This window comes from Prionailurus bengalensis, chromosome C2 (assembly GCF_016509475.1).
Source record: "Prionailurus bengalensis isolate Pbe53 chromosome C2, Fcat_Pben_1.1_paternal_pri, whole genome shotgun sequence".
Taxonomy (NCBI): domain Eukaryota; kingdom Metazoa; phylum Chordata; class Mammalia; order Carnivora; family Felidae; genus Prionailurus; species Prionailurus bengalensis.
Window position 1 is genome coordinate 67,184,102 of NC_057350.1, and position 25,527 is coordinate 67,209,628.

Genomic DNA, 25,527 nt, shown 5'->3' on the forward strand with positions numbered 1-25,527 from the left:
TCCACAAGAAAGATTAGGATTCTCAGACTGGCTCTGTGGACAGAGATGGGCATGTCTCCCTCCAGGTCACTGAATAGGCTGAATTGGTCCCTGATCATGGCTTAAGGGGCTCAAGTTGAGTATAGGGACCTTTCAGGATCTTCTGGAGTACAGTATAAGCTCTTACCAAGTCCCTGTGCCTGTAGGACAGCTCACGGATTGAGGCTGGAGGTGTCTCCTGTCAGGTCCCTGTGGCAGCAGGACTATTCACAGGCTGCAGTTGGAGGGGTTGGAACTGAATATAGGGCCCTTTCAGAGTTATCAGTATTGCAGGTAAGAATGTTTCCCACTGGGACCCTGGACCCTCAGGGTTGCTGGCTGGCTGTGACTGTGACGAGGCTGGGATCATGTATAGGCCCTTTTAGGATCATTGGGAGGACAGATGGGAGTGACTACAGCCTGGACCTCTTGCCAGCAGGCCTACTTGTGGACTGTGGCTGGAAGGGGCCCAGAGTAGAATATGGGGCTCTTTCCAGATCTTCAGATGCATAGATGGTCGTATCCTCCACTGGGACCCTGGACCCTCAGGACTGCTGGCCGACTGTCAGACTGTTGCTGTGAGGAAGATAGATCCCTTTCAGGATCTCTAGGGGCACAGACAAGAGTGTCTCCAACAGGGTCACTGTGCCAGCAAGATTGTTCCTAGACTGTGGCTGAGAAGGTCTAGAGCCTAGTTAGAAGGTTGTTTAAGAATCTATGGTCTGCTTGAATTTGGTGGGCTTACTTCCAGTGGCTCCTGCACTGTACCCAAGAGGAGCTAGAGCTGGTTCAAAGACCACTTCCAGTCCACAACTGATGTAAGGTCTGTATGACTACCACCTGATTTGGGTAGGAGTGACTCTTACAGGTCTCTTGGCATATAGCAAATTCTGGTGACCCCAAGTTGAATGGGGGCTGTAGCTGAGTTCTGAGGCGGGGGGGGGGGGGCGTGCAGAGCTATTTCTATTTCTGTAGTTGAGACTACAGTCAGTAAATCAGTTGCCTGGAGTAACCCTGCCTTCTCAAAACAACTCTTTTCATTCTTGGACTGCACTGGGGTTTTGCAGCCTCCTATATGGATCTGGAAGCTCCCAGGAAAGCATGGATGCTTTCTGTGCATCTGTGCATGGATGCCAAGTTGTTGTCAAGAAGGGCATTTGTGCAAGAGATGTCCTATTTGGCCATTTTGTTGTCCTGTGTTACATAATGTTATTTGCATTAACTAAGATATTTTGACTCTTTATTTACAAAAATCAAGATAACTTAAAAGCAAAACATTAGATGCTAAGTAAGTTAGTTTTTTCTTTACTAATTAATACTAGTACTAAGTAAAATCTTAGAATCCTTGACATTTATTATATTAGACTCGGGAGACCTGGAGTTGATTGTTATTGCCAACATGAAAGTGGTGCAGCAGTCCTGCAGCTCCAGTTCTTGATCAATGAGGTAAGGATTTTCTTGACTATCACAGAGGCATCCACATATGCACTGCATTAGTTGATGTGATCTTTTTAATATTATGATATATAAAAATATATTATTTTTATTTAAATATGTTATATTTTGTATATTCTAAATGCTTAAAGATATATATGTGTGAAATATTATTCATGGTCACATTTCTTAAAAAAGAATATTTCAGTGCTCACTTTGGCAGCACACATACTAAAACGGGAATGATACAGAGAAAGATTAGCATGGCCCCTGTGCAAGGATGACATGCAAATTTGTAAAAGACTATTTTAGTATTTGTCAATTTATTAGATTGTAAAGGAAAAAGGTCGTACCAGAAGAATGTTATTGTTATTCAGCATAATTTACAGATTATTTAATTTTTTAAACTTACTAAAACCAATTGCTTCCTTGATCACTAAATTTTTTTCTGCATGCCAACTTAAATTTTATAATCTAGCACTAACTTCATGTTTTGCCTTTATCTTTCATGAAATAATCTTTTCAGTTATTTACCTATGGGTTCTGCTATCTATATATTTATACATATTTGTTGGTATATGTATGCATTTGTATTTATTTGTATATCCATAGGTATTATGACAATTGACTCCCTACTCCATCCCTGTTTTTATAGACCTATGGTGATAAAGAGCCTCCTAAAGACAAAGTATGTAATTAATTATAAAGCTCAGAAAGGTTGCAGATCTTTCATTAGTTGAAGACTTCTTAAAGCCTTCTGGACTCATATTTTTATTCATATTTTAAGTGGGTCATTGAGTTTTCTAGAGCTGTGTTCAATTAAGTGAGCCAGTCAATGCAAAAATGCTTTAAGGATTTGTGCCATACTGGGGTGCCTGGGTGGCTCAGTCGGTTAAGTGTCCAACTCTTTTTTTTTTAATTAATTTTTTTAATGTTTATTCATTATTGAGAGACATAGACAGAGCACGAGCATGGGAGGGGCAGAGAGAGGAGACACAGAATCTGAAGCAGGCTCCAGGCTCCAAGCCACCAGCACAGAGCCCCTTGTGGGCTTGAACTCACAAACCATGAGATCATGACCTGAGCCAAAGTCAGATGCCTAACTGGCTGAGCCACCCAGGCTCCCCTAAGTGTCCAACTCTTGATATCTTCTCAGGTTCTGATCTGGTGGTTGTGAGATTGAACCCTGCATCCGGCTCCATGCTGAGCATGGAGCCTGCTTGGGATTTTCTCTCTCCTTCTCTCTCTGCCCCTCCCCCACTCATGCATGTGCTCTCTTTCTCTCTCTCAAAATAATAATAATAATAATAATAATAATAATAATAATAAAAAGCATTTGTGCTGTACTGAATTTAGGCACATAGCAGACTGAACTCAGTGCCTTGAGAAAAAGAAAATGAATTATTGCTGATTGTTTCCTTATGACATGAATGATGATTTTATTCACTATCTCCATATATTTACTATATTTTTTCTAAAAATTTTATAATCATAAACATGGGTAAAATGGTTCATAGAGCTTTGTATCAGAGATAGTTAAGGCATGAAAAATTTGTGATGTTGGCAAATGTCCACCCTTTACTTCTTTTGGCTGAAAATCTTTCTCAGAAGATTGACAAACCTAGCATATTTTACCTTATAGTCATATTTACTATGGGATACCACAATGAGAGAGGGAGATAAAGAAGAAAAGGGAAAATTTTTAAAAACATTTTATTATAATACTTGTCATTAGTATTTAGAATGCCAACCTTTTTGAAGTCTCCTTGTTACTCTGTAACTCTTAGTAGAGTGATCTCAGCCTTTTGCCTTCTGCATGGTTGTTCACTAGCAGGTATAACTTGTTTCTAGGTGATTTTCTCTCATTTTGATTCTCTGAGAATCATCTTGAAATCCTTAGGTTTACTTCTGTGCTGTATAACTAAGTAAAAAGAAAGCCTTTAACATCCTTCAGTTTCCATCATCTAACCAGAACTAGTTACCCTGATCCATCTTACACTCAGCTCTTTTACCTTTTTCCAAACTTCCTAGTCTGACCTCATGGCTGGTGTTTTTATTTGTTTTTAATCTTTTCACGAATTTTTATTACTTGTGCTTCTTACAGATTCACTTTGCTTTTATAAATAAGTCCTAGACACCTGCTGATGTGCTTACTTTCTTATGTGTCTTATAATCTTTATTGGTAGTGTTATGCTCAGTGGTACTGTTCATGTCCCTCCAAAATGATAAATTGTTTCCTATTTTTGTCATAGAATTAATAATTCTATGACTTCCTTCGTAGATTTATTTGGCTATTAAACTGATGTTGAACATATGTTGCTTTATTTTAATTCCATTGCCTTTGGCATATTGTATCTTTTGTATAGCACATAACTATTTATAGAATTTTTATTAATTTCCTGTATCATGTTCTATCCCCACCCTAGTCTAAGTGAATTTCCATTGTCCTTAGAAAGGAGATCAACATCCTATATCTAAAAAATTAGCCTATCAACACTGGCAAGCAATCCTAGTAACATTCCAGTTTGTATATAAGAAACATTTGGGGACAGTTTATACATAAAACAAGCAAACAAACATAAAAATCCTCAAGGCCTGTATACAGTACATTTTATTGCATGGAATGTAATTATGGGTTCATGTTAAAAATATATATATGAGTGTATACTTTTAATCATGTGTATTTATATACTAATATATAAATGTGCAAATTATATACATTTTAAACATATTTTAATGGATATACTCTTGGATTATGATTGATGTTTTAAAAGCTATTCTTTGAGCCTGAAATCACAGGTATACAATATGAGGAGAAGCATGATAGGATACATGAACATTTTTGTCTTAGGAATCTAAATGTTCTTCTATAACAATTTCTATCTTCTTTTTTTTAATCCCTAATGAAGAAATAAATTCTGGGAATTTCATTATAGTTAATCTGATCATCTAAATGGGATAATCATATTGATATCTGCAGTTGATATTATAAACTATGAAAGGTTACTTGTAACAGAGTACTTTGGAAAATATGAAAAGAATTTTAGATATCTCAGGATATGATGATTCTGCAAGATCTGGCATTTTCAGCTGGGAAACCTATAATGGTAAAACTTCTGACATAGTTTAAGATGTTCCTAGCTCACATAAATAGTTTAAGCATACATATCTATGAAATCATACATGGCAGCTAGTTATCTGCCCTTATGGTATCTGCCATATTAAAAGGTAGAAAACATACTAGTGTATTTGAAATATAATTTATTTGTATCTGGACTAATGTAAAAAAAATCTTTGTATTATTTTTGTAGTTATACTGAATTCTAATTGGAGAAATGTTTTCTTTTATTAAAGGTGTTTTCTTTTATCACAGATGAAGCTTCTTGAAATCAGTTAATTCTTGAAAATAAATTATACCACATGTACTTTTTAGAAAATATATATAATTTACAACTGTACAGAGAATCTTTACAAATGGTGAATAAAATATAAATATAAAATATAAAATATGACCAGATTGCAATTTTAAAACTTGGTTGGATATTTTCTTTTCTGGAAAGCTACATAGTATGTATGCAAATAGTAGAAGTGAGAAAATTAAACCTAGTTTTTCCCAAAGAAAATTTAAAAAATTTTTTTCTAAGGTTTTTTTAGTGTTTATTTATTTACTTTGAGAGAGAGAGAGCATGAGCAGGAGAGGAGCAGAAAGAGAAGGAGAGAGAGAATCCCAAGTAGGCTCTGCACTGTCAGCACAGAGCCTGATGTGGGGCTCAATCCCATGACTGCAAGATCATGACCTGAGCCAAAATCAAGAGTTGGACACTTACCTGAGTGAGCCACCCAGGTGCCCCTACAAAAAATTTTTAATATCCATATGATGCTACAATAATTATTTCTCTCCAGTGGCAAATGCATATACCTTGAGCTAGTCATCCTGACTAGCAGTAGTTCACTTACTTCTTCTATTCAGCATTCTTAGCCCTCCTGATTGAAGTATGTACAATAGTTTTCTTTATATTTCTAGGTTATATAGATACAAGTAACTCTTAAAGTAGTGTAAAACATAGCAAATCAGCTTGTTGGTTTTGCCTAACAAAAAACTCTTAAGGAAGTCACTCACTTACTTTGTCTTCTTTTTGTTTCAGGGTGCCTTGGTTAGTGCGAGTTCAGATGATACACTTCATTTATGGAACCTTAGACAAAAAAGGCCAGCTATTCTTCATTCTCTTAAATTTAATCGAGAACGGTAAGAATGTCTGAGTTAAACAATTTCTTAATGTATGAAAAAAGTATTTCCTGAGAAGGAAGGTTAGGTTTCAAGGTTAACCTTGAAAGACTATTTTTTTCATAATCTTAATATCTAGAAATAACTTAATGTTAGCCTTGTTTTTATAGTTTATTTCATAGAAAATTCATAACTGATATAGATTTAATCATCTACTAATGGGGAACTCCTAACATTTTTATTCTCACTGTAAACTGGCACTACAACAATGATGTGTTCTTTCCCCTATGCCAGGGTGCTGAAAACGCCCTAAAATTTGAAAGTCAAGTAAATACTAAATGTATTTTTATACCTTTTGATCATGGCAATTGTGTCTTACATTTTCAGTCTTTTGCTTAAATATTTTTACATGAAAAAATAGCAGGAGAAAGTTTTAGATTCCAAAAATATTTGTTGAGCAGTACTACACATTCAAGCTAAATGTTTTCAAAAATGACAATTTGATCAGAATTTAGATTCCCTCATTTTAGAATGAAATATTAATAATGAGAAAGAAAATTGAATGGAAATGGGAAAAATTAATAGGTTTTATTTCTAACTACCAAATTTTAATGTTTCTAATGTTGTATTCAATTAGTCCTAGAACATAATTCACATCTACTCAATTGATAATCCACCTGGAGATAAAGTAAAATTTGTATTTCTTTATCTGTCTCTGTAATTTAACTATAAAATAACCTGATATTTGTTTATTATTTGGAAAACAATCTAACTCTTTGCAGTGAATGAGAAGGGCCTTCACAGGAAAATTTGATGTTAATGAAAGGAAAAGAAACCCCTGAGAAGTAAATTTACACAGATTAGCAAGTACTATTCAAATTGAGGTAGGTGAATAATGGAGGCAGGCAGTCATTGCTGAGAACTCAAGATAGTACTTACATTGTTGAATAGTAATACTTTAATATGTAATCATCATTATATGGGCAGAGCTTAATGAAGTGAATCTGTTTTTATAGCTATGTGAGAAAATAGGATGGCAGTTATGCAGACATTCTCTTTTTTTTTTTTTTTTACCTGAAGCTTTTTCTTTTTCTGTTTGGGTGCATACTATACTATTTAAATAATTAATCCTCAATATTCTGAGTAATATTCATGAGTATTATTTCTACAGTATTTTAGGATTTGGCATCAATGGAAATTTTTATTATAATACCTAGTATATTTTGAGAGGAGAGAATATATATTTTAGATGTTTGCTAAAACTAGATAGAATTTATTTAGATCTAGTTTTGGTTATATTATCTTAAATTTTAAAGTAATACAACAGAAGTTTCAGGATATTGAAAAATTTAAAGATCAGTCAAGAGTTGTTATACTATTCCTGTTTTTTACCACTAAAAATATCATGTACTCAGATATTGACATACTGATTTTTTCTCTTTCACTGTTTGTAAGATTTTGTTTGTTTTTTGAATGGACTGAGTAGATCTGGCCCTACACTTCTGTGTAGATGGACAGAATAGGCTTTCCCCCCTTACAGTTGGAATGTTGAAGGAAATGTTCTGGCTCCTTTCATGGCCCTTTGTGGAGTGGGGGAAAGAAATGATGGTGATGATTTCCAATTATACTTTTATTATTTCAACTGAAGTACATTTAACTGTTAGCAACATAAAAGAGCAAGCCGGAAGATTTTGGATAAGTTTAAATCATAGGAATTGTATAGGCACTGCTTATTTTAATGCTGACAAAAATGTGATATCTATGTGGTTGACAAAGATAAATTCATCATCTTGAATTTGAAAATAAATTATCTTGACTTGAAATAATCATCAACTATCACATTCTCTTGTATAGGGGGGAAATATTTTTAAACTTATGATAAATAGAAGCCTTAAGTCTGTAAAGGAGAATTTAATCAAGCACTTTTTGGAACTCTAAACCTTCTTAAATTAGTCATTTCACTATGTAAATTTCTATATATTCTTATGCTTATGCCAAATATATATTTAATTTATATATTTTATGCTATAAATTTTAGGTTATTTTTTTATTAGGGCAACTTCAACCTTTGGTCTTAAAATCTTTGAGGCAGTAACTGTTGAGAAATAGGTTTAGATATTTCAGCTGCTTCTGGGGAATTATCCTTGGATTCCCTTAAAATCTGATTTTAAAGCTAAATATGGAAGAGCAACTGTTTTGATCTCTGTGATGCATGATCTGAAAATGAGTAAAATAAGTCATTTATATTTTAGTCCTTGCTATCACTGATCGTAAATTGTACAAAGTTGGGTAAAGCATAGAATTGTTTTATATGGTTCTCAAGTAAAATTCAATAGGTAGACTATGACATAAAGATGTTAAATTATTTATACTTATATCAGAGTTTATTTTTTCTATCTGTGGTGTTCTGATAATTAATATCATCAGAGTACTTCTAAGGAATATTAGCTAAGTTGCAGGGAAGTAATATTTTAAGAACCCTATAATTTATGAAATATCTAGCAAACTTGATCCATCAGAGTTGGCTTTTGGGGAAGTTTGTACCCCCAATTTGAAAGGTAGTATTGCATTATAAAGGTAATTTGAATTCTGTTTATTTAAGAATTTTCTTGAATAATTCATATTTAGCTGGTTTAACATTCAAAAGATGTAAGTTGTATATACAATGAAGGATCTTTCTTCCACTCTTCTTCCTTGGACATTTAGTTCCCCTCCATAGAGGCAAGCAATGTTACTTATTAATTTATTATATCTTTCCAGAGCTTCATTATGTACATATATAGGCAAATACATGTAACATAATTTTCTTCCTTATGTATACATAAGCAAATATGAAAATACATATTTTTGTTACACAAATTATAGCATGTTTTACACTTTTGTACTTTTTTCACTCTCTTTATAATTTATTCTAAAGATTATTCCTTATTAGTACATAAAAAGCTTCCTTATTCTATTTTATTTTACTTACTCTTTTGGTATGTGTGTAAATGTTACCAAATCAAGGAACTGTGTAGGGGTGCCTGGCTGGCTCAGTTGGTGAAGCATGTGACTCTTGATCTCAGTGTTGTGGGTTCGAGCCCCCTGTTGGGTGTAGAGATTATTTAAAAATAAAATCTTTAAACAAACACACATATTGGGGCGCCTGCATGGCTCAGTGGGTTAAGCATCCTACTCTTGATTTTCACTCAGGTCATGATCTCATGGTTGGTGGGATTGAGCCCCATGTTGGGCTCTGCACTGACAGCATGGAGCCTGCTTGGGATTCTCTCTCTCTCTCTCTCTCTCTCTCTCTCGCTCGCTCTCTCTCTCTCTCTCTCTCTCTCTCTGCCTGCCTCTCCCCCACTTGTGTGTATGAGCATGTGCTCTCTCTCTCAAAAATAAATAAATGAACATTTTAAAAAGCTACATTAAAAAAATAAACTATGTAAATATTAAGTGTACACATGAAATAATTTTATACCCATGTAACAAACACAAAAATCAAGAAACATAAAATTACTAGAACTATGGAAACTACCCCCCCCCCTCTGTTTTATCTTTCAATCACTAACCCCAGGTATAATACTATCCTGATTTCAAACACTACAGATTAGTTTGCCTGTTCTTTGGGCAGTTATAAAAGTGATACCATGCATATACAGTTGTTTATGTATAGCTTCTTTTGCTCAATGTTATATTTGTAATTTCAGCCAGGTTGCATGTAGCTATAGTTTATTACTTTCACTGTTATGTAGTATTCAACTTAGTGAATATTCTTCAATTTGATTAACCATTCTACTTTAATTCACTTGCTTAAATTTAACTTTTTTATTTCCACTTAGATTTTAGAAATAGCTTGTCAAATTCCACAGACAGATTTCCTGATATTTTGATTTGACGTACTGATCTGAAAAGATATATGGATCCTTATATTCACTGTAACATTTATAATAGCCGAGTTATGAAACACACACACACACATATACACACACACACACACACACACACACACACACACTAGAATATTGCTCAGCCATGAAAAGAAATAACTCTTACCATTTGTGATAGCATGGATGGACCTAGAGGGTGTTATGCTAAATAAAAATAAGTCAGACAAATACAATATGATATCACTTACATATGAAGTCTAAAAGAGAAAACAAAACAGAAATAGACTTATAAATACAAAGAACAAACTAGTGGTTGCCAGGGAAGGGCAGGGATGGGCCAAATAAGTAAATGAGATTAAGAGGTTCAAACCTCCAGTTACACAATAAATAAGAAAAAAAAAAAAAGAATTATTTTGAATTTGTAGATTAGTTTGGGGAGAACTAACATATTCCACGAAGATGGGGGATGACAATATTGGTTCATTGTCATGGACAATGACAACATTGATTCATTCAGTTGATGAACAATGGCATATATTATATCCCTCCATTTCCTTAGGTCTTCTTTGATTTCTCTAAATAACATTTATAAATTCTCTAAGGAGGTCTTCCACATTTTTTGTTAGGTTTAGTCATAAACATTTTTTTTTAAAATTCCAGGATAGTTAGCATATAGTGTAATATTAGTTTTAGGTGTACAATATAGTGATTCAACAATTGCATACATTACCAAGTGTTCATCACAACAAGTGCACTCCTTAATACCCATCTTCTATTTCAACCATCCCCCTTCCTACCTCCCTTCTGGTAATCATCAGTTATCTATGGTTAAGAATCTATTTCTTAGTTTGTCTTTCTCTTTTTTTTTTCCTTTTGTGCATTTCTTTTGTTTCTTTTTAAAAAAATGTTTACTTATTTATTATGAGACAGAGAGTGAGAGCATGAGTAAGGTAAGGGCAGAGAGAGAGAGAGAGGGAGGGCAAGAGAGAATCCCCCAAGCAGGCTCCATGTTTTCAGCACAGAGCACAATGCAGGGCCCAATTCCATGAACCGTGAGATCATGACCTGAGCCAAAATCAAGAATTGGATGCTCAACTGACTGCACCACCCAGGTGCCCTTTATTTGTTTCTTAAATTTCACATTTGAATGAAATCACATGGTATTTGTCTTCCTCTGACTTATTTCACTTACCATAATATTCTCTAACTCCATCCATGTCATTGCAAATGGCATGATTTCATTCTTTTTTTATGGCTGAGAAATATTCGATTGTATGTATATATATTACCACATCCATTCATTGGTCAGTGGACACTTGGGCTGTTTCCATAATTAGGCTGTTGTGGATAATGCTGGAAAAAACCTGGGGGTGCGTGTATCCTTTATGAATTAGTATTTTTGTGTCCTTTGGGTAAAAACCTAGTAACGTAATTGCTGAATCTCTGGATAGTTCTATTTTTAACTTTTTGAGGAATATTCATACCATTTTTCACAAAGCCTGTATCAGTTTGCATATCCACTAACAGTGCAAAAGGGTTCCCCTTTCTCTATATCCTCGCCAACACCTTTTGTTTTTTGTGTTGTTCGTTTTAGCCATTCTGACAGGTGTGAGGTGATATCTCATTGTGGTTTTGATTTGTAATTCCCTGTTGATGAGTGATGTTGAGCATCTTTTCATGTGTCTGTTGGCCCTCTGTATGTCTTCTTGGAGAAACGTCTATTCATAAATTGTGCCCATTTTTAAACTGGATTATTTGTTTTTGGATGTCGAGTTATATGAAGTTTTTATATGTTTTAAATACCTTTTATTGGATATGTCATTTGCAAATATCTTCTCCCATTACATAGGTTGTTGTTTTAGTTTTTAATTGTGTTGATTGTTTCCTTCACTCTGCAGAAGCATTTTATTTTGACGAAGTTCCAGTAGTTTATTTTTGCTTTTATTACCCTTGCCTCAGGAGAATATCTAGAAAAATGTTGCTAAGGCCATTGTCAAAGAAATTACTGCCTGTTTTCTCTTCTGGGATTTTTATGATTTCCTGTTTCAAGTTTAGGTCTTTAATCCATTTGAGCTTATTTTGTGCATGGTGTAAGAAAGTGGCCCAGTTTTATTTTTTTGCATGTAGCTGTCCAGTTTTCCCAGTGCCACTTGTTGAAGAGACTTTTTCCCCATTGTATATACTTTGCTGCTTTTTTGAAGATTATTTGACCATATAATCGTGGGTTTATTTCTGTGCTTTCTATTCTGTTCCATTGATCTGTGTGTCTGTTTTTGTGCCAGTACCACACTGTTTTGATTACTACAGCTTTGTTATATAAGTTGAAGTCTGTAATTGTGATACATCCAGTTTTGGTTTTCTTTCAAGATTTCTTTGTCCTTTTCAGTTCTTTTGTGGTTCTGTACAAATTTTACTATTATTTGTTCTAGCTCTGTGAAAGATACTGCTGTTATTTTGATATAGATTACATTAAATGTATAGATTGCTTTGGGTAGTATAGTCATTTTATCAATATTCTTCTAATTCATAAGCATGAGTATCTTTCTATTTGTGTCATCTTCGATTTCTTTCATTAGTGTTTTATAGTTTTCAGAGTACAAGTCTTTCATTTTGGTTAAGTTTATTCCTGATATTTATTTATTTATTTATTTATTTATTTATTTATTTATTTATTTATTTTTGGTGCAGTTGTAATTGAGATTTTTTCTTAATTTCTCTTTCTGCTGCTTCATTATTAGTGTATAGAAATGCAACAGATTTCTGTACATTGGTTTTATATCCTACAAGTTTACTGAATTCATTTATCAGTTCTAGTTCTTTTGCTGTTTCTATTAGTGTCTAGTGAGACACTAGTGTCTAGGTTTTTCTATTATATAGTATCATTTCCTCTGAAATACTTCTTCCTTACCAATTTGGATGCGAGTGGACATCCTTGTCTTGTTCCTGATCTTAGGGGAAAAGCTCTCAGTTTTTCCCTATTGAGTATGTTGTTGGATAATGATGTTGGCCTTTCATATAAGGCCTTTATTTTGTTGAGGCATGTTCCCTCTAGATCTGCTTTGTTGAGGATTTTTATCATGAGTGAATGTTGTACTTTGTCAAATGCTTTTCTTCATATATTGAAATGATCATACAGTTTTTATCCTTTCTCTTATTGATTGATTTGTGATTATTGAACCACCCTTTAACTCAGGAATAAATCCCACTTGATTGTGTTGAATGATTCTTTTAATGTATTGTTGGATTGGATTTGCTAGTATTTTATTGAAATTTTTTGCATCCGTGTTCATCAGAGTTATTGGCCGGTAGTTCTCTTTTTTTTTTATATCTTATCTGGCTTTGATATCAGAGTAATGTTAGCCTCAATTTGGAAGTTTTTCCTTTTTTATTTTTTGGAATAGTTTGAGAAGAAGAGATATTAACTCGTCTTTAAATGTTTGATACAAATGGCCTGTGAAGCCATCTGATCCTTTTGTTTGTTTGGAGTTTTGGGGTTACTGGTTCCATTTCTTTGCTTCTAATCAGTTTGTTCAAATTTTCTGTTTCTTCTAGGTTTACCTTTGGGAGGTTATATGTTTCTAGTACTTTAACCATTTCTTCTAGGTTGTCCAATTTGTTGATGTATATTTTTTTCATAGTATTCTCTTAACAATAGTTTGTATTTCTGTAGTCTTCATTCTTATTACTCCTCTTCCATTTCTGATTTTATCTATTTCAGTCCTTTCTATTTTTTTTTTGAGTATGGCTAGAGGTTTATGAATTTTGTTTATCTTTTCAAAGGGTCAGCTCTTGGTTTCATTAATCTGTTCTATTGATTTTCTGAAGTTTCTATATCATTTATTTCTGCTCTAATTTTTTATTATATCCTTCTTTCTGCAGGTTTTGGGTTTTGTTGGTTGTTCTTTTTCTAGCTCCTTTAGGTGTAAGGTTAGGTTTTTTTTTTTCTTTTAGATTTTTCTTGCTTCTGTATTGCTGTATTGCTATTAATTTTCCTCTTAGAATTATTTTTGCTGCATTAGGTTTTGGATTATAGTGCTTTCATTTTCATTTGTTTCCATGTACTGTTTTATTTGTTCTTTTATTTCCTGGTTGACCCATTTATTGTTTAGTACCATGTTATTTAACCTCTATGTATTTTTGTTATTTTCAATTTTTTCTTGTGGTTGACTTCTAGTTTCATAGCATTGTGGTCAGAAAAGATGCAGGTTATGACTTCAATTTTCTTGAATTTGTTGAGGCTTGTTTTGTGAGCTAATATGTGATTTCTTCTAGAGAATACTCCATGTGCACCTGAAAAGAATGTGTTTTCTGCTGTTTTAGGATGGAATGTTCTGAATATATCTGTTAAATACGTTTGGTCCAATGTGTCATTCAAGCACTGTTTCCTTACTGATTTTTGGTTTGGATGATATATCCATTAATGTAAGTGGGATGTTAATGTTCCCTACTATTGTATTAATATTGATTAGTTCCTTTATTTTGTTATTAACTGTTTTATGTATTTGAATACTGTCTTGTTGGGCCCATAAATACTTACCAATGTATATCTTCTTGTTGCATTGCTCCCTGTATATTGTACCGTGTCCTTTTGTCTCTTGTTACAGTCTGTGTTTTAAAGTCAATTTTGTCTGATATAAGTATTGCTACTCTAGCTTACTTTTGACATCCATTTGTATGATGGATATTTCTCCATCCCTTCACTTTCAATCTACAGGTATCTTTAGGTCTGAAATGAATCTCTTATAGGCAGCAAATAGATGGGTCTTGTTTTTTTTATATACTCTGTCACCCTGTCTTTTTTTTTTATATACTCTGTCTTTTGATTGAAGCATTTGGTCCATTTTCATTCAAAGTAATTACTGATAGATATGTATTTATGGTCATTTTATTACCGGTTTTGTCATTGTTTTTGTGGTTTTCCTCTGATCCTTTCTTCTCTTGATCTCTTTCATGGATTGTTGGCTTGCTTTACTGACATACTTGTATTCCTTTCTCTTTATTCTTTGCATATCTATTAGTGGTTTTGATTTGTGGTTACTATTAGGTTTGTATATAACATTTTCTTGATATAGCAGCCTACATTAAGTTGATGGTCACTTAACTTTGAATCCATTCTTTACTCCTCTCCTACCCATGTACTTAGGTACATGGTGTCATATTTTATACCCTTTCATTTCTTGAATTCCTTGACTGATTTTTACAGATATACTTACTTTTTTTTTTTTTTTTTTTTTTTTTTTTTACCAATTCTGTGCTTCCACCTTTTTATACTCTCACTGATGTTGTTTCCTTTCTATTCAAAGGGTTCCCTTTAATATTTTTGTAGGACTGGTTTAGTAGTCATGAATTCTTTTAGTTTTTGTTTGTTTGAGAAACACTTTATCTCTCCTTTTATTTTGAATGATAGCCTTTCTGCAGATTTTTTCCTTTTAGCACTTTGAATATATCATGCCATTCTCATCTGGCCTGCAGAGTTTCTGCTGAAAAATCTGCTGGTAGCCTTTTAAGTATGTAACTCTCCTTTTCTCTTGCTGCTTTCTTTAGTTTAAAAAACTGTTTCCTTGGATTAATTTTATTGGGGGAATCTCTGTGCCTCTTGGATCTGGATTTCTGTTTCCTTCCCCAGATTAGGGAAGTTTTTAGCTATTATTTCTTACAATAAATATTTCTTTTTCACTCTGTCCTTCTGGGATCCCTATAATGCGAATGTTACCATGCTTGTTAGAGTTGTTGAGCTTCCTAAGTCTGTTCTTATTTTACATAATTCTTTTTTGTCTCCCTTGTTCAGCTTTATTACTTTCCATTACTCTGTCTTCCAGGTCATTAATTCATTCCTTTGCTTCCTCTAGCCTGCTATTTATTCCATCAAGTATATTTTTAATTTCATTTATTGTGTTCTTTTATCTCTGATTGGTTCTTTTTTATCTCTTTGTTAAGGGTCTAACTGATGTCCACCACTCTTTTCTCAAGTCCAGTGAGTACCTTTATGACCATTACTTTAAATTCTCTCTCTGGCATAGTACCTGTATCCATTTTGTTTAGGTCTCTTTCTGTTGTTTTGTTCTGTTCTTTCATTTGTTTTGTTCTTCTTCTATCTCCTCATTTTGTCTAACTCTCTGTGTCTGTTCCTGTGTATTAGAAAAGTCAGCTATATCTCCTGTTCTTGAAAGTATTGGCTTTATGAAGAAGAAGTCTTATAGTGCCCTGTAGTGTGGGCTCCCATTTTGCCTAAGACCTGTCACTTCAGGGGTATCTCTTATGTGCATCGTGCATGCCTTGCTGTTGAGTCCTGGCTTTTATCCTTCATACCAGTCATCTTTAGAGGTTCTCTTTGCCTGTTGTGGTCAGTGTTTTATCCCCAGCCAGGTGGGGTACATTTTTAAAAAGTGTGCACAGGTCTTGTGAAATGAGGCCTGCTGCTGCCACTAGAACTGAGGTTCCACAAAATGTGCAGGTCAGGAGATGGGGACTTGGTGGGGTTTTTGCAGGACTTCTAGGGGAGGAGTCTTGCAGCACTGGAACTAAGGAAAGTGGGAAAGACAGATCAGCTGAAGTGCAGGTAGATGGGGCTTGGTGTAAGCAGGTTAGATAGCTAGTGTAGGCACCATGCTGGTTCCTGCAAGTGGCCATGTGTTTTTGCGGGGGTGGGGGGGTGTTAGAGCTGGGGAAGGAAGTGTTGCCTGCCAGCTCCTTTGTTACTGGAGGTATCTTCCATGATCCCTGCCTCTCCAAGCCACTTTCTGAGATGAGTAAATAACTCTCCTTCCTGTCTGCCCCTGGCATTTTTCAAACTGCTGCATCCACACTGTATTTCCACTAGATGTTTCTTGGGCTGTCTCTTTAAGGGCAGTGACTTCATTTCCTGATGCCTCTGGGCCTCACAGAGTGGAGACTACTGACTAAAAAATGTCTAGGCTTTAAGTCTCACTGGTTGTAAGAATTCACGAGATTTGTTCTCTCTCACTTTCAAAGCCAAATATTATAGGCATTCCTCTTCCCTGTGTGGACTCCCCAGTGTGACAGTCTATTTTTCACTCTTCTTTATGCCACTGGATTGTTCTCTACCACGAGAGGCGATGGTCCATTTCACTCCAAATCTGTGACTTCACCCTTCCTACCCTCTTCAGTGTGGCCTCTTTTCTACCTTTAGTTGTGGAGTTTGTTCTGCCAGTCTTCAGCTCATTTTCTGGGTTGTTTATGCTGATGTGAGTGTTATCTACTTGTATCTGTGGGACAAGATGAGCTTAGGATCCTACTTTGCCATCTTTCCAGCTTCCAACTATGTGCTATTCATTAGGGTTTTAAAAAATTTTTTTTTTCAACGTTTATTTATTTTTGGGACAGAGAGAGACAGAGCATGAACGGGGGAGGGGCAGAGAGAGAGGGAGACACAGAATCGGAAACAGGCTCCAGGCTCTGAGCCATCAGCCCAGAGCCCGACGCGGGGCTCGAACTCACGGACCGCAAGATCGTGACCTGGCTGAAGTCGGACGCTTAACCGACTGCGCCACCCAGGCGCCCCTAGGGTTTTTAGTTGTAAGCAGAGGACTTGGGAGAAAAGAGGATATTTTACCTTGATCAGAATTAGACATTCTAATTTAGTTATTTTTATTAAAATTTTGCAGAATCCAGCCCTATCTGGGCTGCCCCTTGCTAGGCCAAGGGGCATAAAAAAATGGATGACTATAGATTCATGTGCAGTTATAATGTATAATACAGAGGGATCCCACATATTCCCTACCCAGTTTCACCCAATGGTAGTAACATCTTTCAAAACTATAATACAAATTCAGAACCAAGATATTGTCATTGATTCGGACAAAGTGTATAATGACATATATCCATAATTATCATACAGAGTAGTGACTGCCCTAAAAATCCACTATACTCTGCCTCTTCATCTCTGCCTCTATTTCACCCTACTAACTACTGTCTTATTACTGTTTTCGTAGTTTTTTCCAGAATGTCATATAGTTAGAATCACACAGTATGTAGCCTTTGCAGATTGGCTTCTTTCACTTAGTAATATGTATTTAAGGTTATTCCATTTCATTTCACTGTTTCATTTCAACATTTCATATTATCTGTTCACTTACAGACTGACATCTTGGTTGCTTCTAAGTTTTCGCAATTATGAATAAAACTTCTCTAAATATAAACATCCACATGTAGGTGTGGACATATGTTTTCAACTCTTTTGGTTAAATACCAAGGTTACTGGATCCTATGGTAAGAATATTTTTAGTTTTTTGAGAAACTCCCAAATTGCCCTATCTTCCAAAGTGGCTGTACCATTTTACATTCCCACCAGCAGTGAGAGTTCCTGTTGATCCACATCCTCACCCACATCTGGTGTTTTTTGTGTTCCAGATTTGGCCATACTAATAAGTGTATAGTCGTATGTCTTTATTGTTTTAGTTTGTGTTTCCCTAATTACATATCATGTGGAACATCTTTTTATACGCTTATTTGCACTCTGTGTATCTTCTTTGGTGAGACGTCCATTAAGCTCTCTGCCCCCCCCCCTTTTTTTCTACTGGATTGTTTGTTTTTTTATTGTTCTTATTGAGTTTGAAGAGTTCTTTTTGATTTTTTTTTTAATGAAATTTATTGACAAAATTGGTTTCCATACAATACCCAGTGCTCATCCCAAAAGGTGCCCTCCTCAATACCCATCACCCACCCTCTCCTCCCTCCCACCCCCCATCAACCCTCAGTTTGTTCTCAGTTTTTAACAGTCTCTTATGCTTTGGCTCTCTCCCATTCTAACCTCTTTTTTTTTTTTTCCTTCCCCTCCCCCATGGGTTCCTGTTAAGTTTCTCAGGATCCACATAAGAGTGAAACCATATGGTATCTGTCTTTCTCTGTATGGCTTATTTCACTTAGCATCACACTCTCCAGTTCCATCCACGTTGCTACAAAAGGCCATATTTCATTTTTGCTCATTGCCACATAATATTCCATTGTGTATATAAACCACAATTTCTTTATCCATTCATCAGTTGATGGACATTTAGGCTCTTTCCACAATTTGGCTATTGTTGAGAGTGCTGCTATGAACATTGGGGTACAAGTGGCCCTATGCATCAGTACTCCTGTATCCCTTGGATAAATTCCTAGCAGTGCTATTGCTGGGTCATAGGGTAGGTCTATTTTTAATTCTCTGAGGAACCTCCACACTGCTTTCCAGAGCGGCTGCACCAATTTGCATTCCCACCAACAGTGCAAGAGGGTTCCCGTTTCTCCACATCCTCTCCAGCATCTACAGTCTCCTGATTTGTTCATTTTGGCCACTCTGACTGGCGTGAGGTGATACCTGAGTGTGGTTTTGATTTGTATTTCCCTGATAAGGAGTGACGCTGAACATCTTTTCATGTGCCTGTTGGCCATCCGGATGTCTTCTTTAGAGGAGTGTCTATTCATGTTTTCTGCCGATTTCTTCACTGGGTTATTTGTTTTTCGGGTGTGGAGTTTGGTGAGCTCTTTATAGATTTTGGTTACTAGCCCTTTGTCCGATATGTCATTTGCGAATATCTTTTCCCATTCCGTTGGTTGCCTTTTAGTTTTGTTGGTTGTTTCCTTTGCTGTGCAGAAGCTTTTTATCTTCATAAGATCCCAGTAATTCACTTTTGCTTTTAATTCCCTTGCCTTTGGGGATGTGTCGAGTAAGAGATTGCTACGGCTGAGGTCAGAGAGGTCTTTTCCTGCTTTCTCCTCTAAGGTTTTGATGGTTTCCTGTCTCACATTTAGGTCCTTTATCCATTTTGAGTTTATTTTTGTGAATGGTGTGAGCAAGTGGTCTAGTTTCAACCTTCTGCATGTTGCTGTCCAGTTCTCCCAGCACCATTTGTTAAAGAGGCTGTCTTTTTTCCGTTGGATGTTCTTTCCTGCTTTGTCAAAGATGAGTTGGCCATACGTTTGTGGGTCTAGTTCTGGAGTTTCTATTCTATTCCATTGGTCTATGTGTCTGTTTTGGTGCCAATACCATGCTGTCTTGATGATGACAGCTTTGTAGTAGAGGCTAAAGTCTGGGATTGTGATGCCTCCTGCTTTGGTCTTCTTCTTCAAAATTCCTTTGGCTATTCGGGGCCTTTTGTGGTTCCATATGAATTTTAGCATTGCTTGTTCTAGTTTCGAGAAGAATGCTGGTGCAATTTTGATTGGGATTGCATTGAATGTGTAGATAGCTTTGGGTAGTATTGACATTTTGACAATATTTATTTTTCCAATCCATGAGCAGGGAATGTCTTTCCATTTCTTTAAATCTTCTTGAATTTCCTTCATAAGCTTTCTATAGTTTTCAGCATACAGATCCTTTACATCTTTGGTTAGATTTATTCCTAGGTATTTTATGCTTCTTGGTGCAATTGTGAATGGGATCAGTTTCTTTATTTGTCTTTCTGTTGCTTCATTGTTAGTGTATAAGAATGCAACTGATTTCTGTACATTGATTTTGTATCCTGCAACTTTGCTGAATTCCTGTATCAGTTCTAGCAGACTTTTGGTGGAGTCTATCGGATTTTCCATGTATAATATCATGTCATCTGCAAAAAGCGAAAGCTTGACTTCATCTTTGCCAATTTTGATGCCTTTGATTTCCTTTTGTTGTCTGATTGCTGATGCTAGAACTTCCAGCACATTGTTAAACAGCAGCGGTGAGAGTGGGCATCCTTGTCGTGTTCCTGATCTCAGGGAAAAAGCTTTCAGTTTTTCCCCGTTGAGGATGATGTTAGCTGTGGGCTTTTCATAAATGGCTTTTATGATCTTTAAGTATGTTCCTTCTATCCCGACTTTCTCAAGGGTTTTTATTAAGAAAGGGTGCTGGATTTTGTCAAAGGCCTTTTCTGCATCGATTGACAGGATCATATGGTTCTTCTCTTTTTTTTTGTTAATGTGATGTATCACGTTGATTGATTTGCGAATGTTGAACCAGCCCTGCATCCCAGGAATGAATCCCACTTGATCATGGTGAATAATTCTTTTTATATGCCGTTGAATTCGATTTGCTAGTATCTTATTGAGAATTTTTGCATCCATATTCATCAGGGATATTGGCCTGTAGTTCTCTTTTCTTACTGGGTCTCTGTCTGGTTTAGGAATCAAAGTAATACTGGCTTCATAGAATGAGTCTGGAAGTTTTCCTTCCCTTTCCATTTCTTGGAATAGCTTGAGAAGGATAGGTATTATCTCTGCTTTAAACGTCTGGTAGAACTCCCCTGGGAAGCCATCTGGTCCTGGACTCTTATTTGTTGGGAGATTTTTGATAACCGATTCAATTTCTTCGCTGGTTATGGGTCTGTTCAAGCTTTCTATTTCCTCCTGATTGAGTTTTGGAAGTGTGTGGGTGTTCAGGAATTTGTCCATTTCTTCCAGGTTGTCCAATTTGTTGGCATATAATTTTTCATAGTATTCCCTGATAATTGTTTGTATCTCTGAGGGATTGGTTGTAATAATTCCACAAGGGTTTAGGCTGCCTTTGCTGTTCTGCTTCTAGTTCCTTTAGGTGTGCTGTTAGATTTTGTATTTGGGATTTTTCTTGTTTCTTGAGATAGGCCTGGATTGCAATGTATTTTCCTCTCAGGACTGCCTTTGCTGCGTCCCAAAGCGTTTGGATTGTTGTATTTTCATTTTCGTTTGTTTCCATATATTTTTTAATTTCTTCTCTAATTGCCTGGTTGACCCACTCATTCGTTAGTAGGGTGTTCTTTAACCTCCATGCTTTTGGAGGTTTTCCAGACTTTTTTCTGTGGTTGATTTCAAGCTTCATAGCATTGTGGTCTGAAAGTAAGCATGGTATAATTTCAATTCTTGTAAACTTATGAAGGGCTGTTTTGTGACCCAGTATTTGATCTATCTTGGAGAATGTTCCATGTGCACTCGAGAAGAAAGTATATTCTGTTGCTTTGGGATGCAGAGTTCTAAATATATCTGTCAAGTCCATCTGATCCAATGTGTCATTCAGGGCCCTTGTTTCTTTATTGACCGTGTGTCTAGATGATCTATCCATTTCTTTTTTTTTTTTTTTAATTTTTTTTTTTCAACATTTATTTTATTTTTTTTTTGGGACAGAGAGAGACAGAGCATGAACGGGGGAGGGGCAGAGAGAGAGAGAGACACAGAATTGGAAACAGGCTCCAGGCTCTGAGCCATCAGCCCAGAGCCTGACGCGGGGCTCGAACTCACGGACCGCAAGATCGTGACCTGGCTGAAGTCGGACGCCTAACCGACTGCGCCACCCAGGCGCCCCGATCTATCCATTTCTGTAAGTGGGGTGTTAAAGTCCCCTGAAATTACCACATTCTTATCAATAAGGTTGCTTATGTTTATGAGTAATTGTTTTATATATTTGGGGGCTCCGGTATTCGGCGCATAGACATTGATAATTGTTAGCTCTTCCTGATGGATAGACCCTGTAACTATTATATAATGTCCTTCTTCATCTCTTGTTACAGCCTTTAATTTAAAGTCTAGTTTGTCTGATATAAGTATGGCTACTCCAGCTTTCTTTTGGCTTCCAGTCGCATGATAAATAGTTCTCCATCCCCTCACTCTCAATCTAAAGGTGTCCTCAGGTCTAAAATGAGTCTCTTGTAGACAGCAAATAGATGGGTCTTGTTTTTTTATCCATTCTGATACCCTATGTCTTTTGGTTGGCGCATTTAATCCATTTACATTCCATGTTATTATAGAAAGATATGGGTTTAGAGTCATTGTGATGTCTGTATGTTTTATGCTTGTAGTGATGTCTCTGGGACTTTGTCTCACAGGGTCCCCCTTAGGATCTCTTGTAGGGCTGGTTTAGTGGTGACAAATTCCTTCAATTTTTGTTTGTTTGGGAAGACCTTTATCTCTCCTTCTATTCTAAATGACAGACTTGCTGGATAAAGGATTCTCGGCTGCATATTTTTTCTGTCTAGCACCCTGAAAATCTCGTGCCAATTCTTTCTGGCCTGCCAAGTTTCAAAAGAGAGATCAGTCACGAGTCTTATAGGTCTCCCTTTATATGTGAGGGCACGTTTACCCCTTGCTGCTTTCAGAAGTTTCTCTTTATCCTTGTATTTTGCCAGTTTCACTATGATATGTCATGCAGAAGATCGATTCAAGTTACGTCTGAAGGGAGTTCTCTGTGCCTCTTGGATTTCAATGCCTTTTCCTTCCCCAGTTCAGGGAAGTTCTCAGCTATGATTTCTTCAAGGACCCCTTCAGCACCTTTCCCTCTCTCTTCCTCCTCTGGGATACCAATTATGCGTATATTATTTCTTTTTAGTGTATCACTTAGTTCTCTAATTTTCCCCTCATACTCCTGGATTTTTTTATCTCTCTTTTTCTCAGCTTCCTCTTTTTCCATAACTTTATCTTCTAGTTCACCTATTCTCTCCTCTGCCTCTTCAAGCCGAGCTGTGGTGGTTTCCATTTTGTTATGCATTTCGTTTAAAGCGTTTTTCAGCTCCTAGTGACTGTTCCTTAGTCCCTTGATCTCTGTAGCAAGAGATTCTCTGCTGTCCTGTATACTGTTTTCAAGCCCAGCAATTAATTTTATGACTATTATTCTAAATTCACTTTCTGTTATATTATTTAAATCCTTTTTGATCAGCTCATTAGCTGTTGTTATTTCCTGGAGATTCTTCTGAGGGGAATTCTTCCGCTTGGTCATTTTGGATAGTCCCTGTCGTGGTGAGGACCTGCAGGGCACTTCCCCTGTGCTGTGGTGTATAGCTGGAGTTGGTGGGCGGGGCCGCAGTCAGACCTGATGTCTGCCCCCAGCCCACCGCTGGGGCCACAGTCAGACTGGTGTGTGCCTTCTCTTCCCCTCTCCTAGGGGCGGGATTCACTGTGGGGTGGTGTGGCTCGTCTGGGCTACTTGCACCCTGCCAGGCTTGTGATGCTGGGGATCTGGGGTATTAGCTGGGGTGGGTAGGCAAGGTGCACGGGGGCAGGAGGGGCAGGCTTAGATCGCTTCTCCTTAGGTGATCCACTTCAGGAGGGGCCCTGTGGCAGCGGGAGGGAGTCAGATCCGCTGCCGGAGGTTTTGCTCCGCAGAAGCGCAGAGTTGGGTGTTTGCGCGGAGAGAGCAAGTTCCCTGGCAGGAACCGGTTCTCTTTGGGATTTTGGCTGGGGGATGGGTGGGGGAGATGGCGCTGGCGAGCGCCTTTGTTCCCCACCAAACTGAGCTCTGTTGTCAGGGGGCTCAGCAGCTCTCCCTCCCTTTGTCCTCCAGCCTTCCCGCTTTCTGAGCAGAGCTGTTAACTTATGACCTCCCAGACGCTAAGTCACGCTTGTTGTGGGAACACAGTCCGTCAGGCCCCTCCGCTTTTGCAAGCCAGACTCGGGGGCTCTGCTTGGCCGGCGAGCCGCCCCTCCGCCCCAGCTCCCTCTCGCCAGTCCGTGGAGCGCGCACCGCCTCGCCGCCCTTCCTACCCTCTTCCGTGGGCCTCTCGTCTGCGTTTGGCTCCGGCGACTCCGTTCTGCTAATCCTCTGGCGGTTTTCTGGGTTATTTAGGCAGGTGTAGATGGAATCTAAGTGATCAGCAGGACGTGCGGTGAGCCCAGCGTCCTCCTAAGCCGCCATCTTGCCGGGAACTCCCAGCACTCTTCAGTTCTTTTTGATTTTAGAGGTGCCTGGGTGGCTCACTTGGTTAAGCGTCCAACTTCGGCTCAGTCATGGTCTCATGGTTTGTGAGTTTGAGCCCTGTGTTGGGCTCTGTGTGGATAGCTCAGAGCCTGGAGCCTGCTTTGGATTCTGTGTCTCCCCCTCTCTCTGCCTCCCCCACTCATACTCTGTCTCTCTCTTGCTCTCTCTCAAAAATAAATACAAATAAAAAAAAATGAATTCTTTTTGATTTTGGATAACCATCCTTTATCAAATGTTTCTTGAGGAAATGTTTTCTCCCAGTCCGTGGCTCATCTTTTAATTCTCTTGATATTGTCTTTCACAAAGCAGAAATTTTTTATTTTAATTAAGTCCGGATTATCAGTTATTTCTTTGATAGATTATGCCTTTGGTGTTGCATTTAAAAAGGTGTTACCATATCCAAGGTTCACCTAGATTTGTCCTATGTTATCTTCTAGAAGTTTTGTAGTTTTATGTTTTATGTTTTGTGTATAGGTCTATGATCCATGTTGAGTTAGTTTTTGTGAAAGGCATAAGGTCTTTGTCTAGATTGAATTTTTTTCATGTGGATGTCCAGTTCTAATACAATTTGTTAAAGACAGTCTTTGCTCCATTGTATTTCCATTGATCTTTGTTAAATATTGATTGACTTTATCTATGGGAGTCTAAATCAGGGTTCACTATTATTTTCCTGTCATTGTGGTTTTAATTTACAATTCCCTCCTGTCTCATCTTGTTGGACATCTTTTCATGTGTTTAATAGCCATCTGTATATAAACTGTTCATTGAAATGTCTATTGGTGTATTTTACTATTCTTTATTTGGGTTATTTATTTAATAGACTAATTTTTAAGAACAGTTTTCAATTTACAGAATAAATGAAAGATAGTACAGACTTTATTGTTAAAGTCCATAATTTATTTGGATTTCCTTAGTTTTTACTTTTCTTTTTCTGTTCCAGGATCCAATCCAGGATACCATGTTACATTTAATTGTCATATCTTCCTAGGCACTTGGCTTTGACATTTTCTTAGATTTGTTGTTTTTAATAGCTTTCACAATTTGGAGGGCTCCCTGGTCAAACATTTTGTAGGGTGTTCTTCTATTGGAACTTGATGTTTTTCTCATGATTGGACTGTGGGTATGAGTTTTGTGGAAGATGATAATAGAGGTAAAGTGCTCTTCCATCATTTCAAGGGTACATTGCTATCAATATGATTTAACGCTGTTGATACTGACTCTGGGCACTTGGCTGAGGTAGTGTTTGTCAGGTTATTCCACTATAAAGTTACTATTTCTTCTACTTTTCCATACTGTTCTCTTTGGAGGGAGTCATTATGCACAGCCTACATGTAAAGAGTGGAAGT

The 25,527-nt window shown here is 36.8% G+C and overlaps 1 protein-coding gene and 1 non-coding gene across 6 annotated transcripts in view; both read left to right on the forward strand.

The window, feature by feature from the left end:
* STXBP5L (syntaxin binding protein 5L) overlaps positions 1-25,527 on the forward strand; it is a 399,447-nt gene that overhangs the window by 93,090 nt on the left and 280,830 nt on the right. For all 5 annotated transcript variants that reach the window (XM_043594274.1, XM_043594278.1, XM_043594276.1 and 2 more), the window contains exons 4-5: positions 1,383-1,464; positions 5,598-5,698. In XM_043594274.1, the coding sequence (XP_043450209.1) occupies positions 1,383-1,464; positions 5,598-5,698 (183 nt within the window). The remainder of the gene's footprint in view (positions 1-1,382; positions 1,465-5,597; positions 5,699-25,527) is intronic.
* Positions 1,660-1,769, forward strand: LOC122492450. Its single transcript, XR_006299637.1, has one exon. It is a non-coding gene; the product is annotated as a U6 spliceosomal RNA (small nuclear RNA).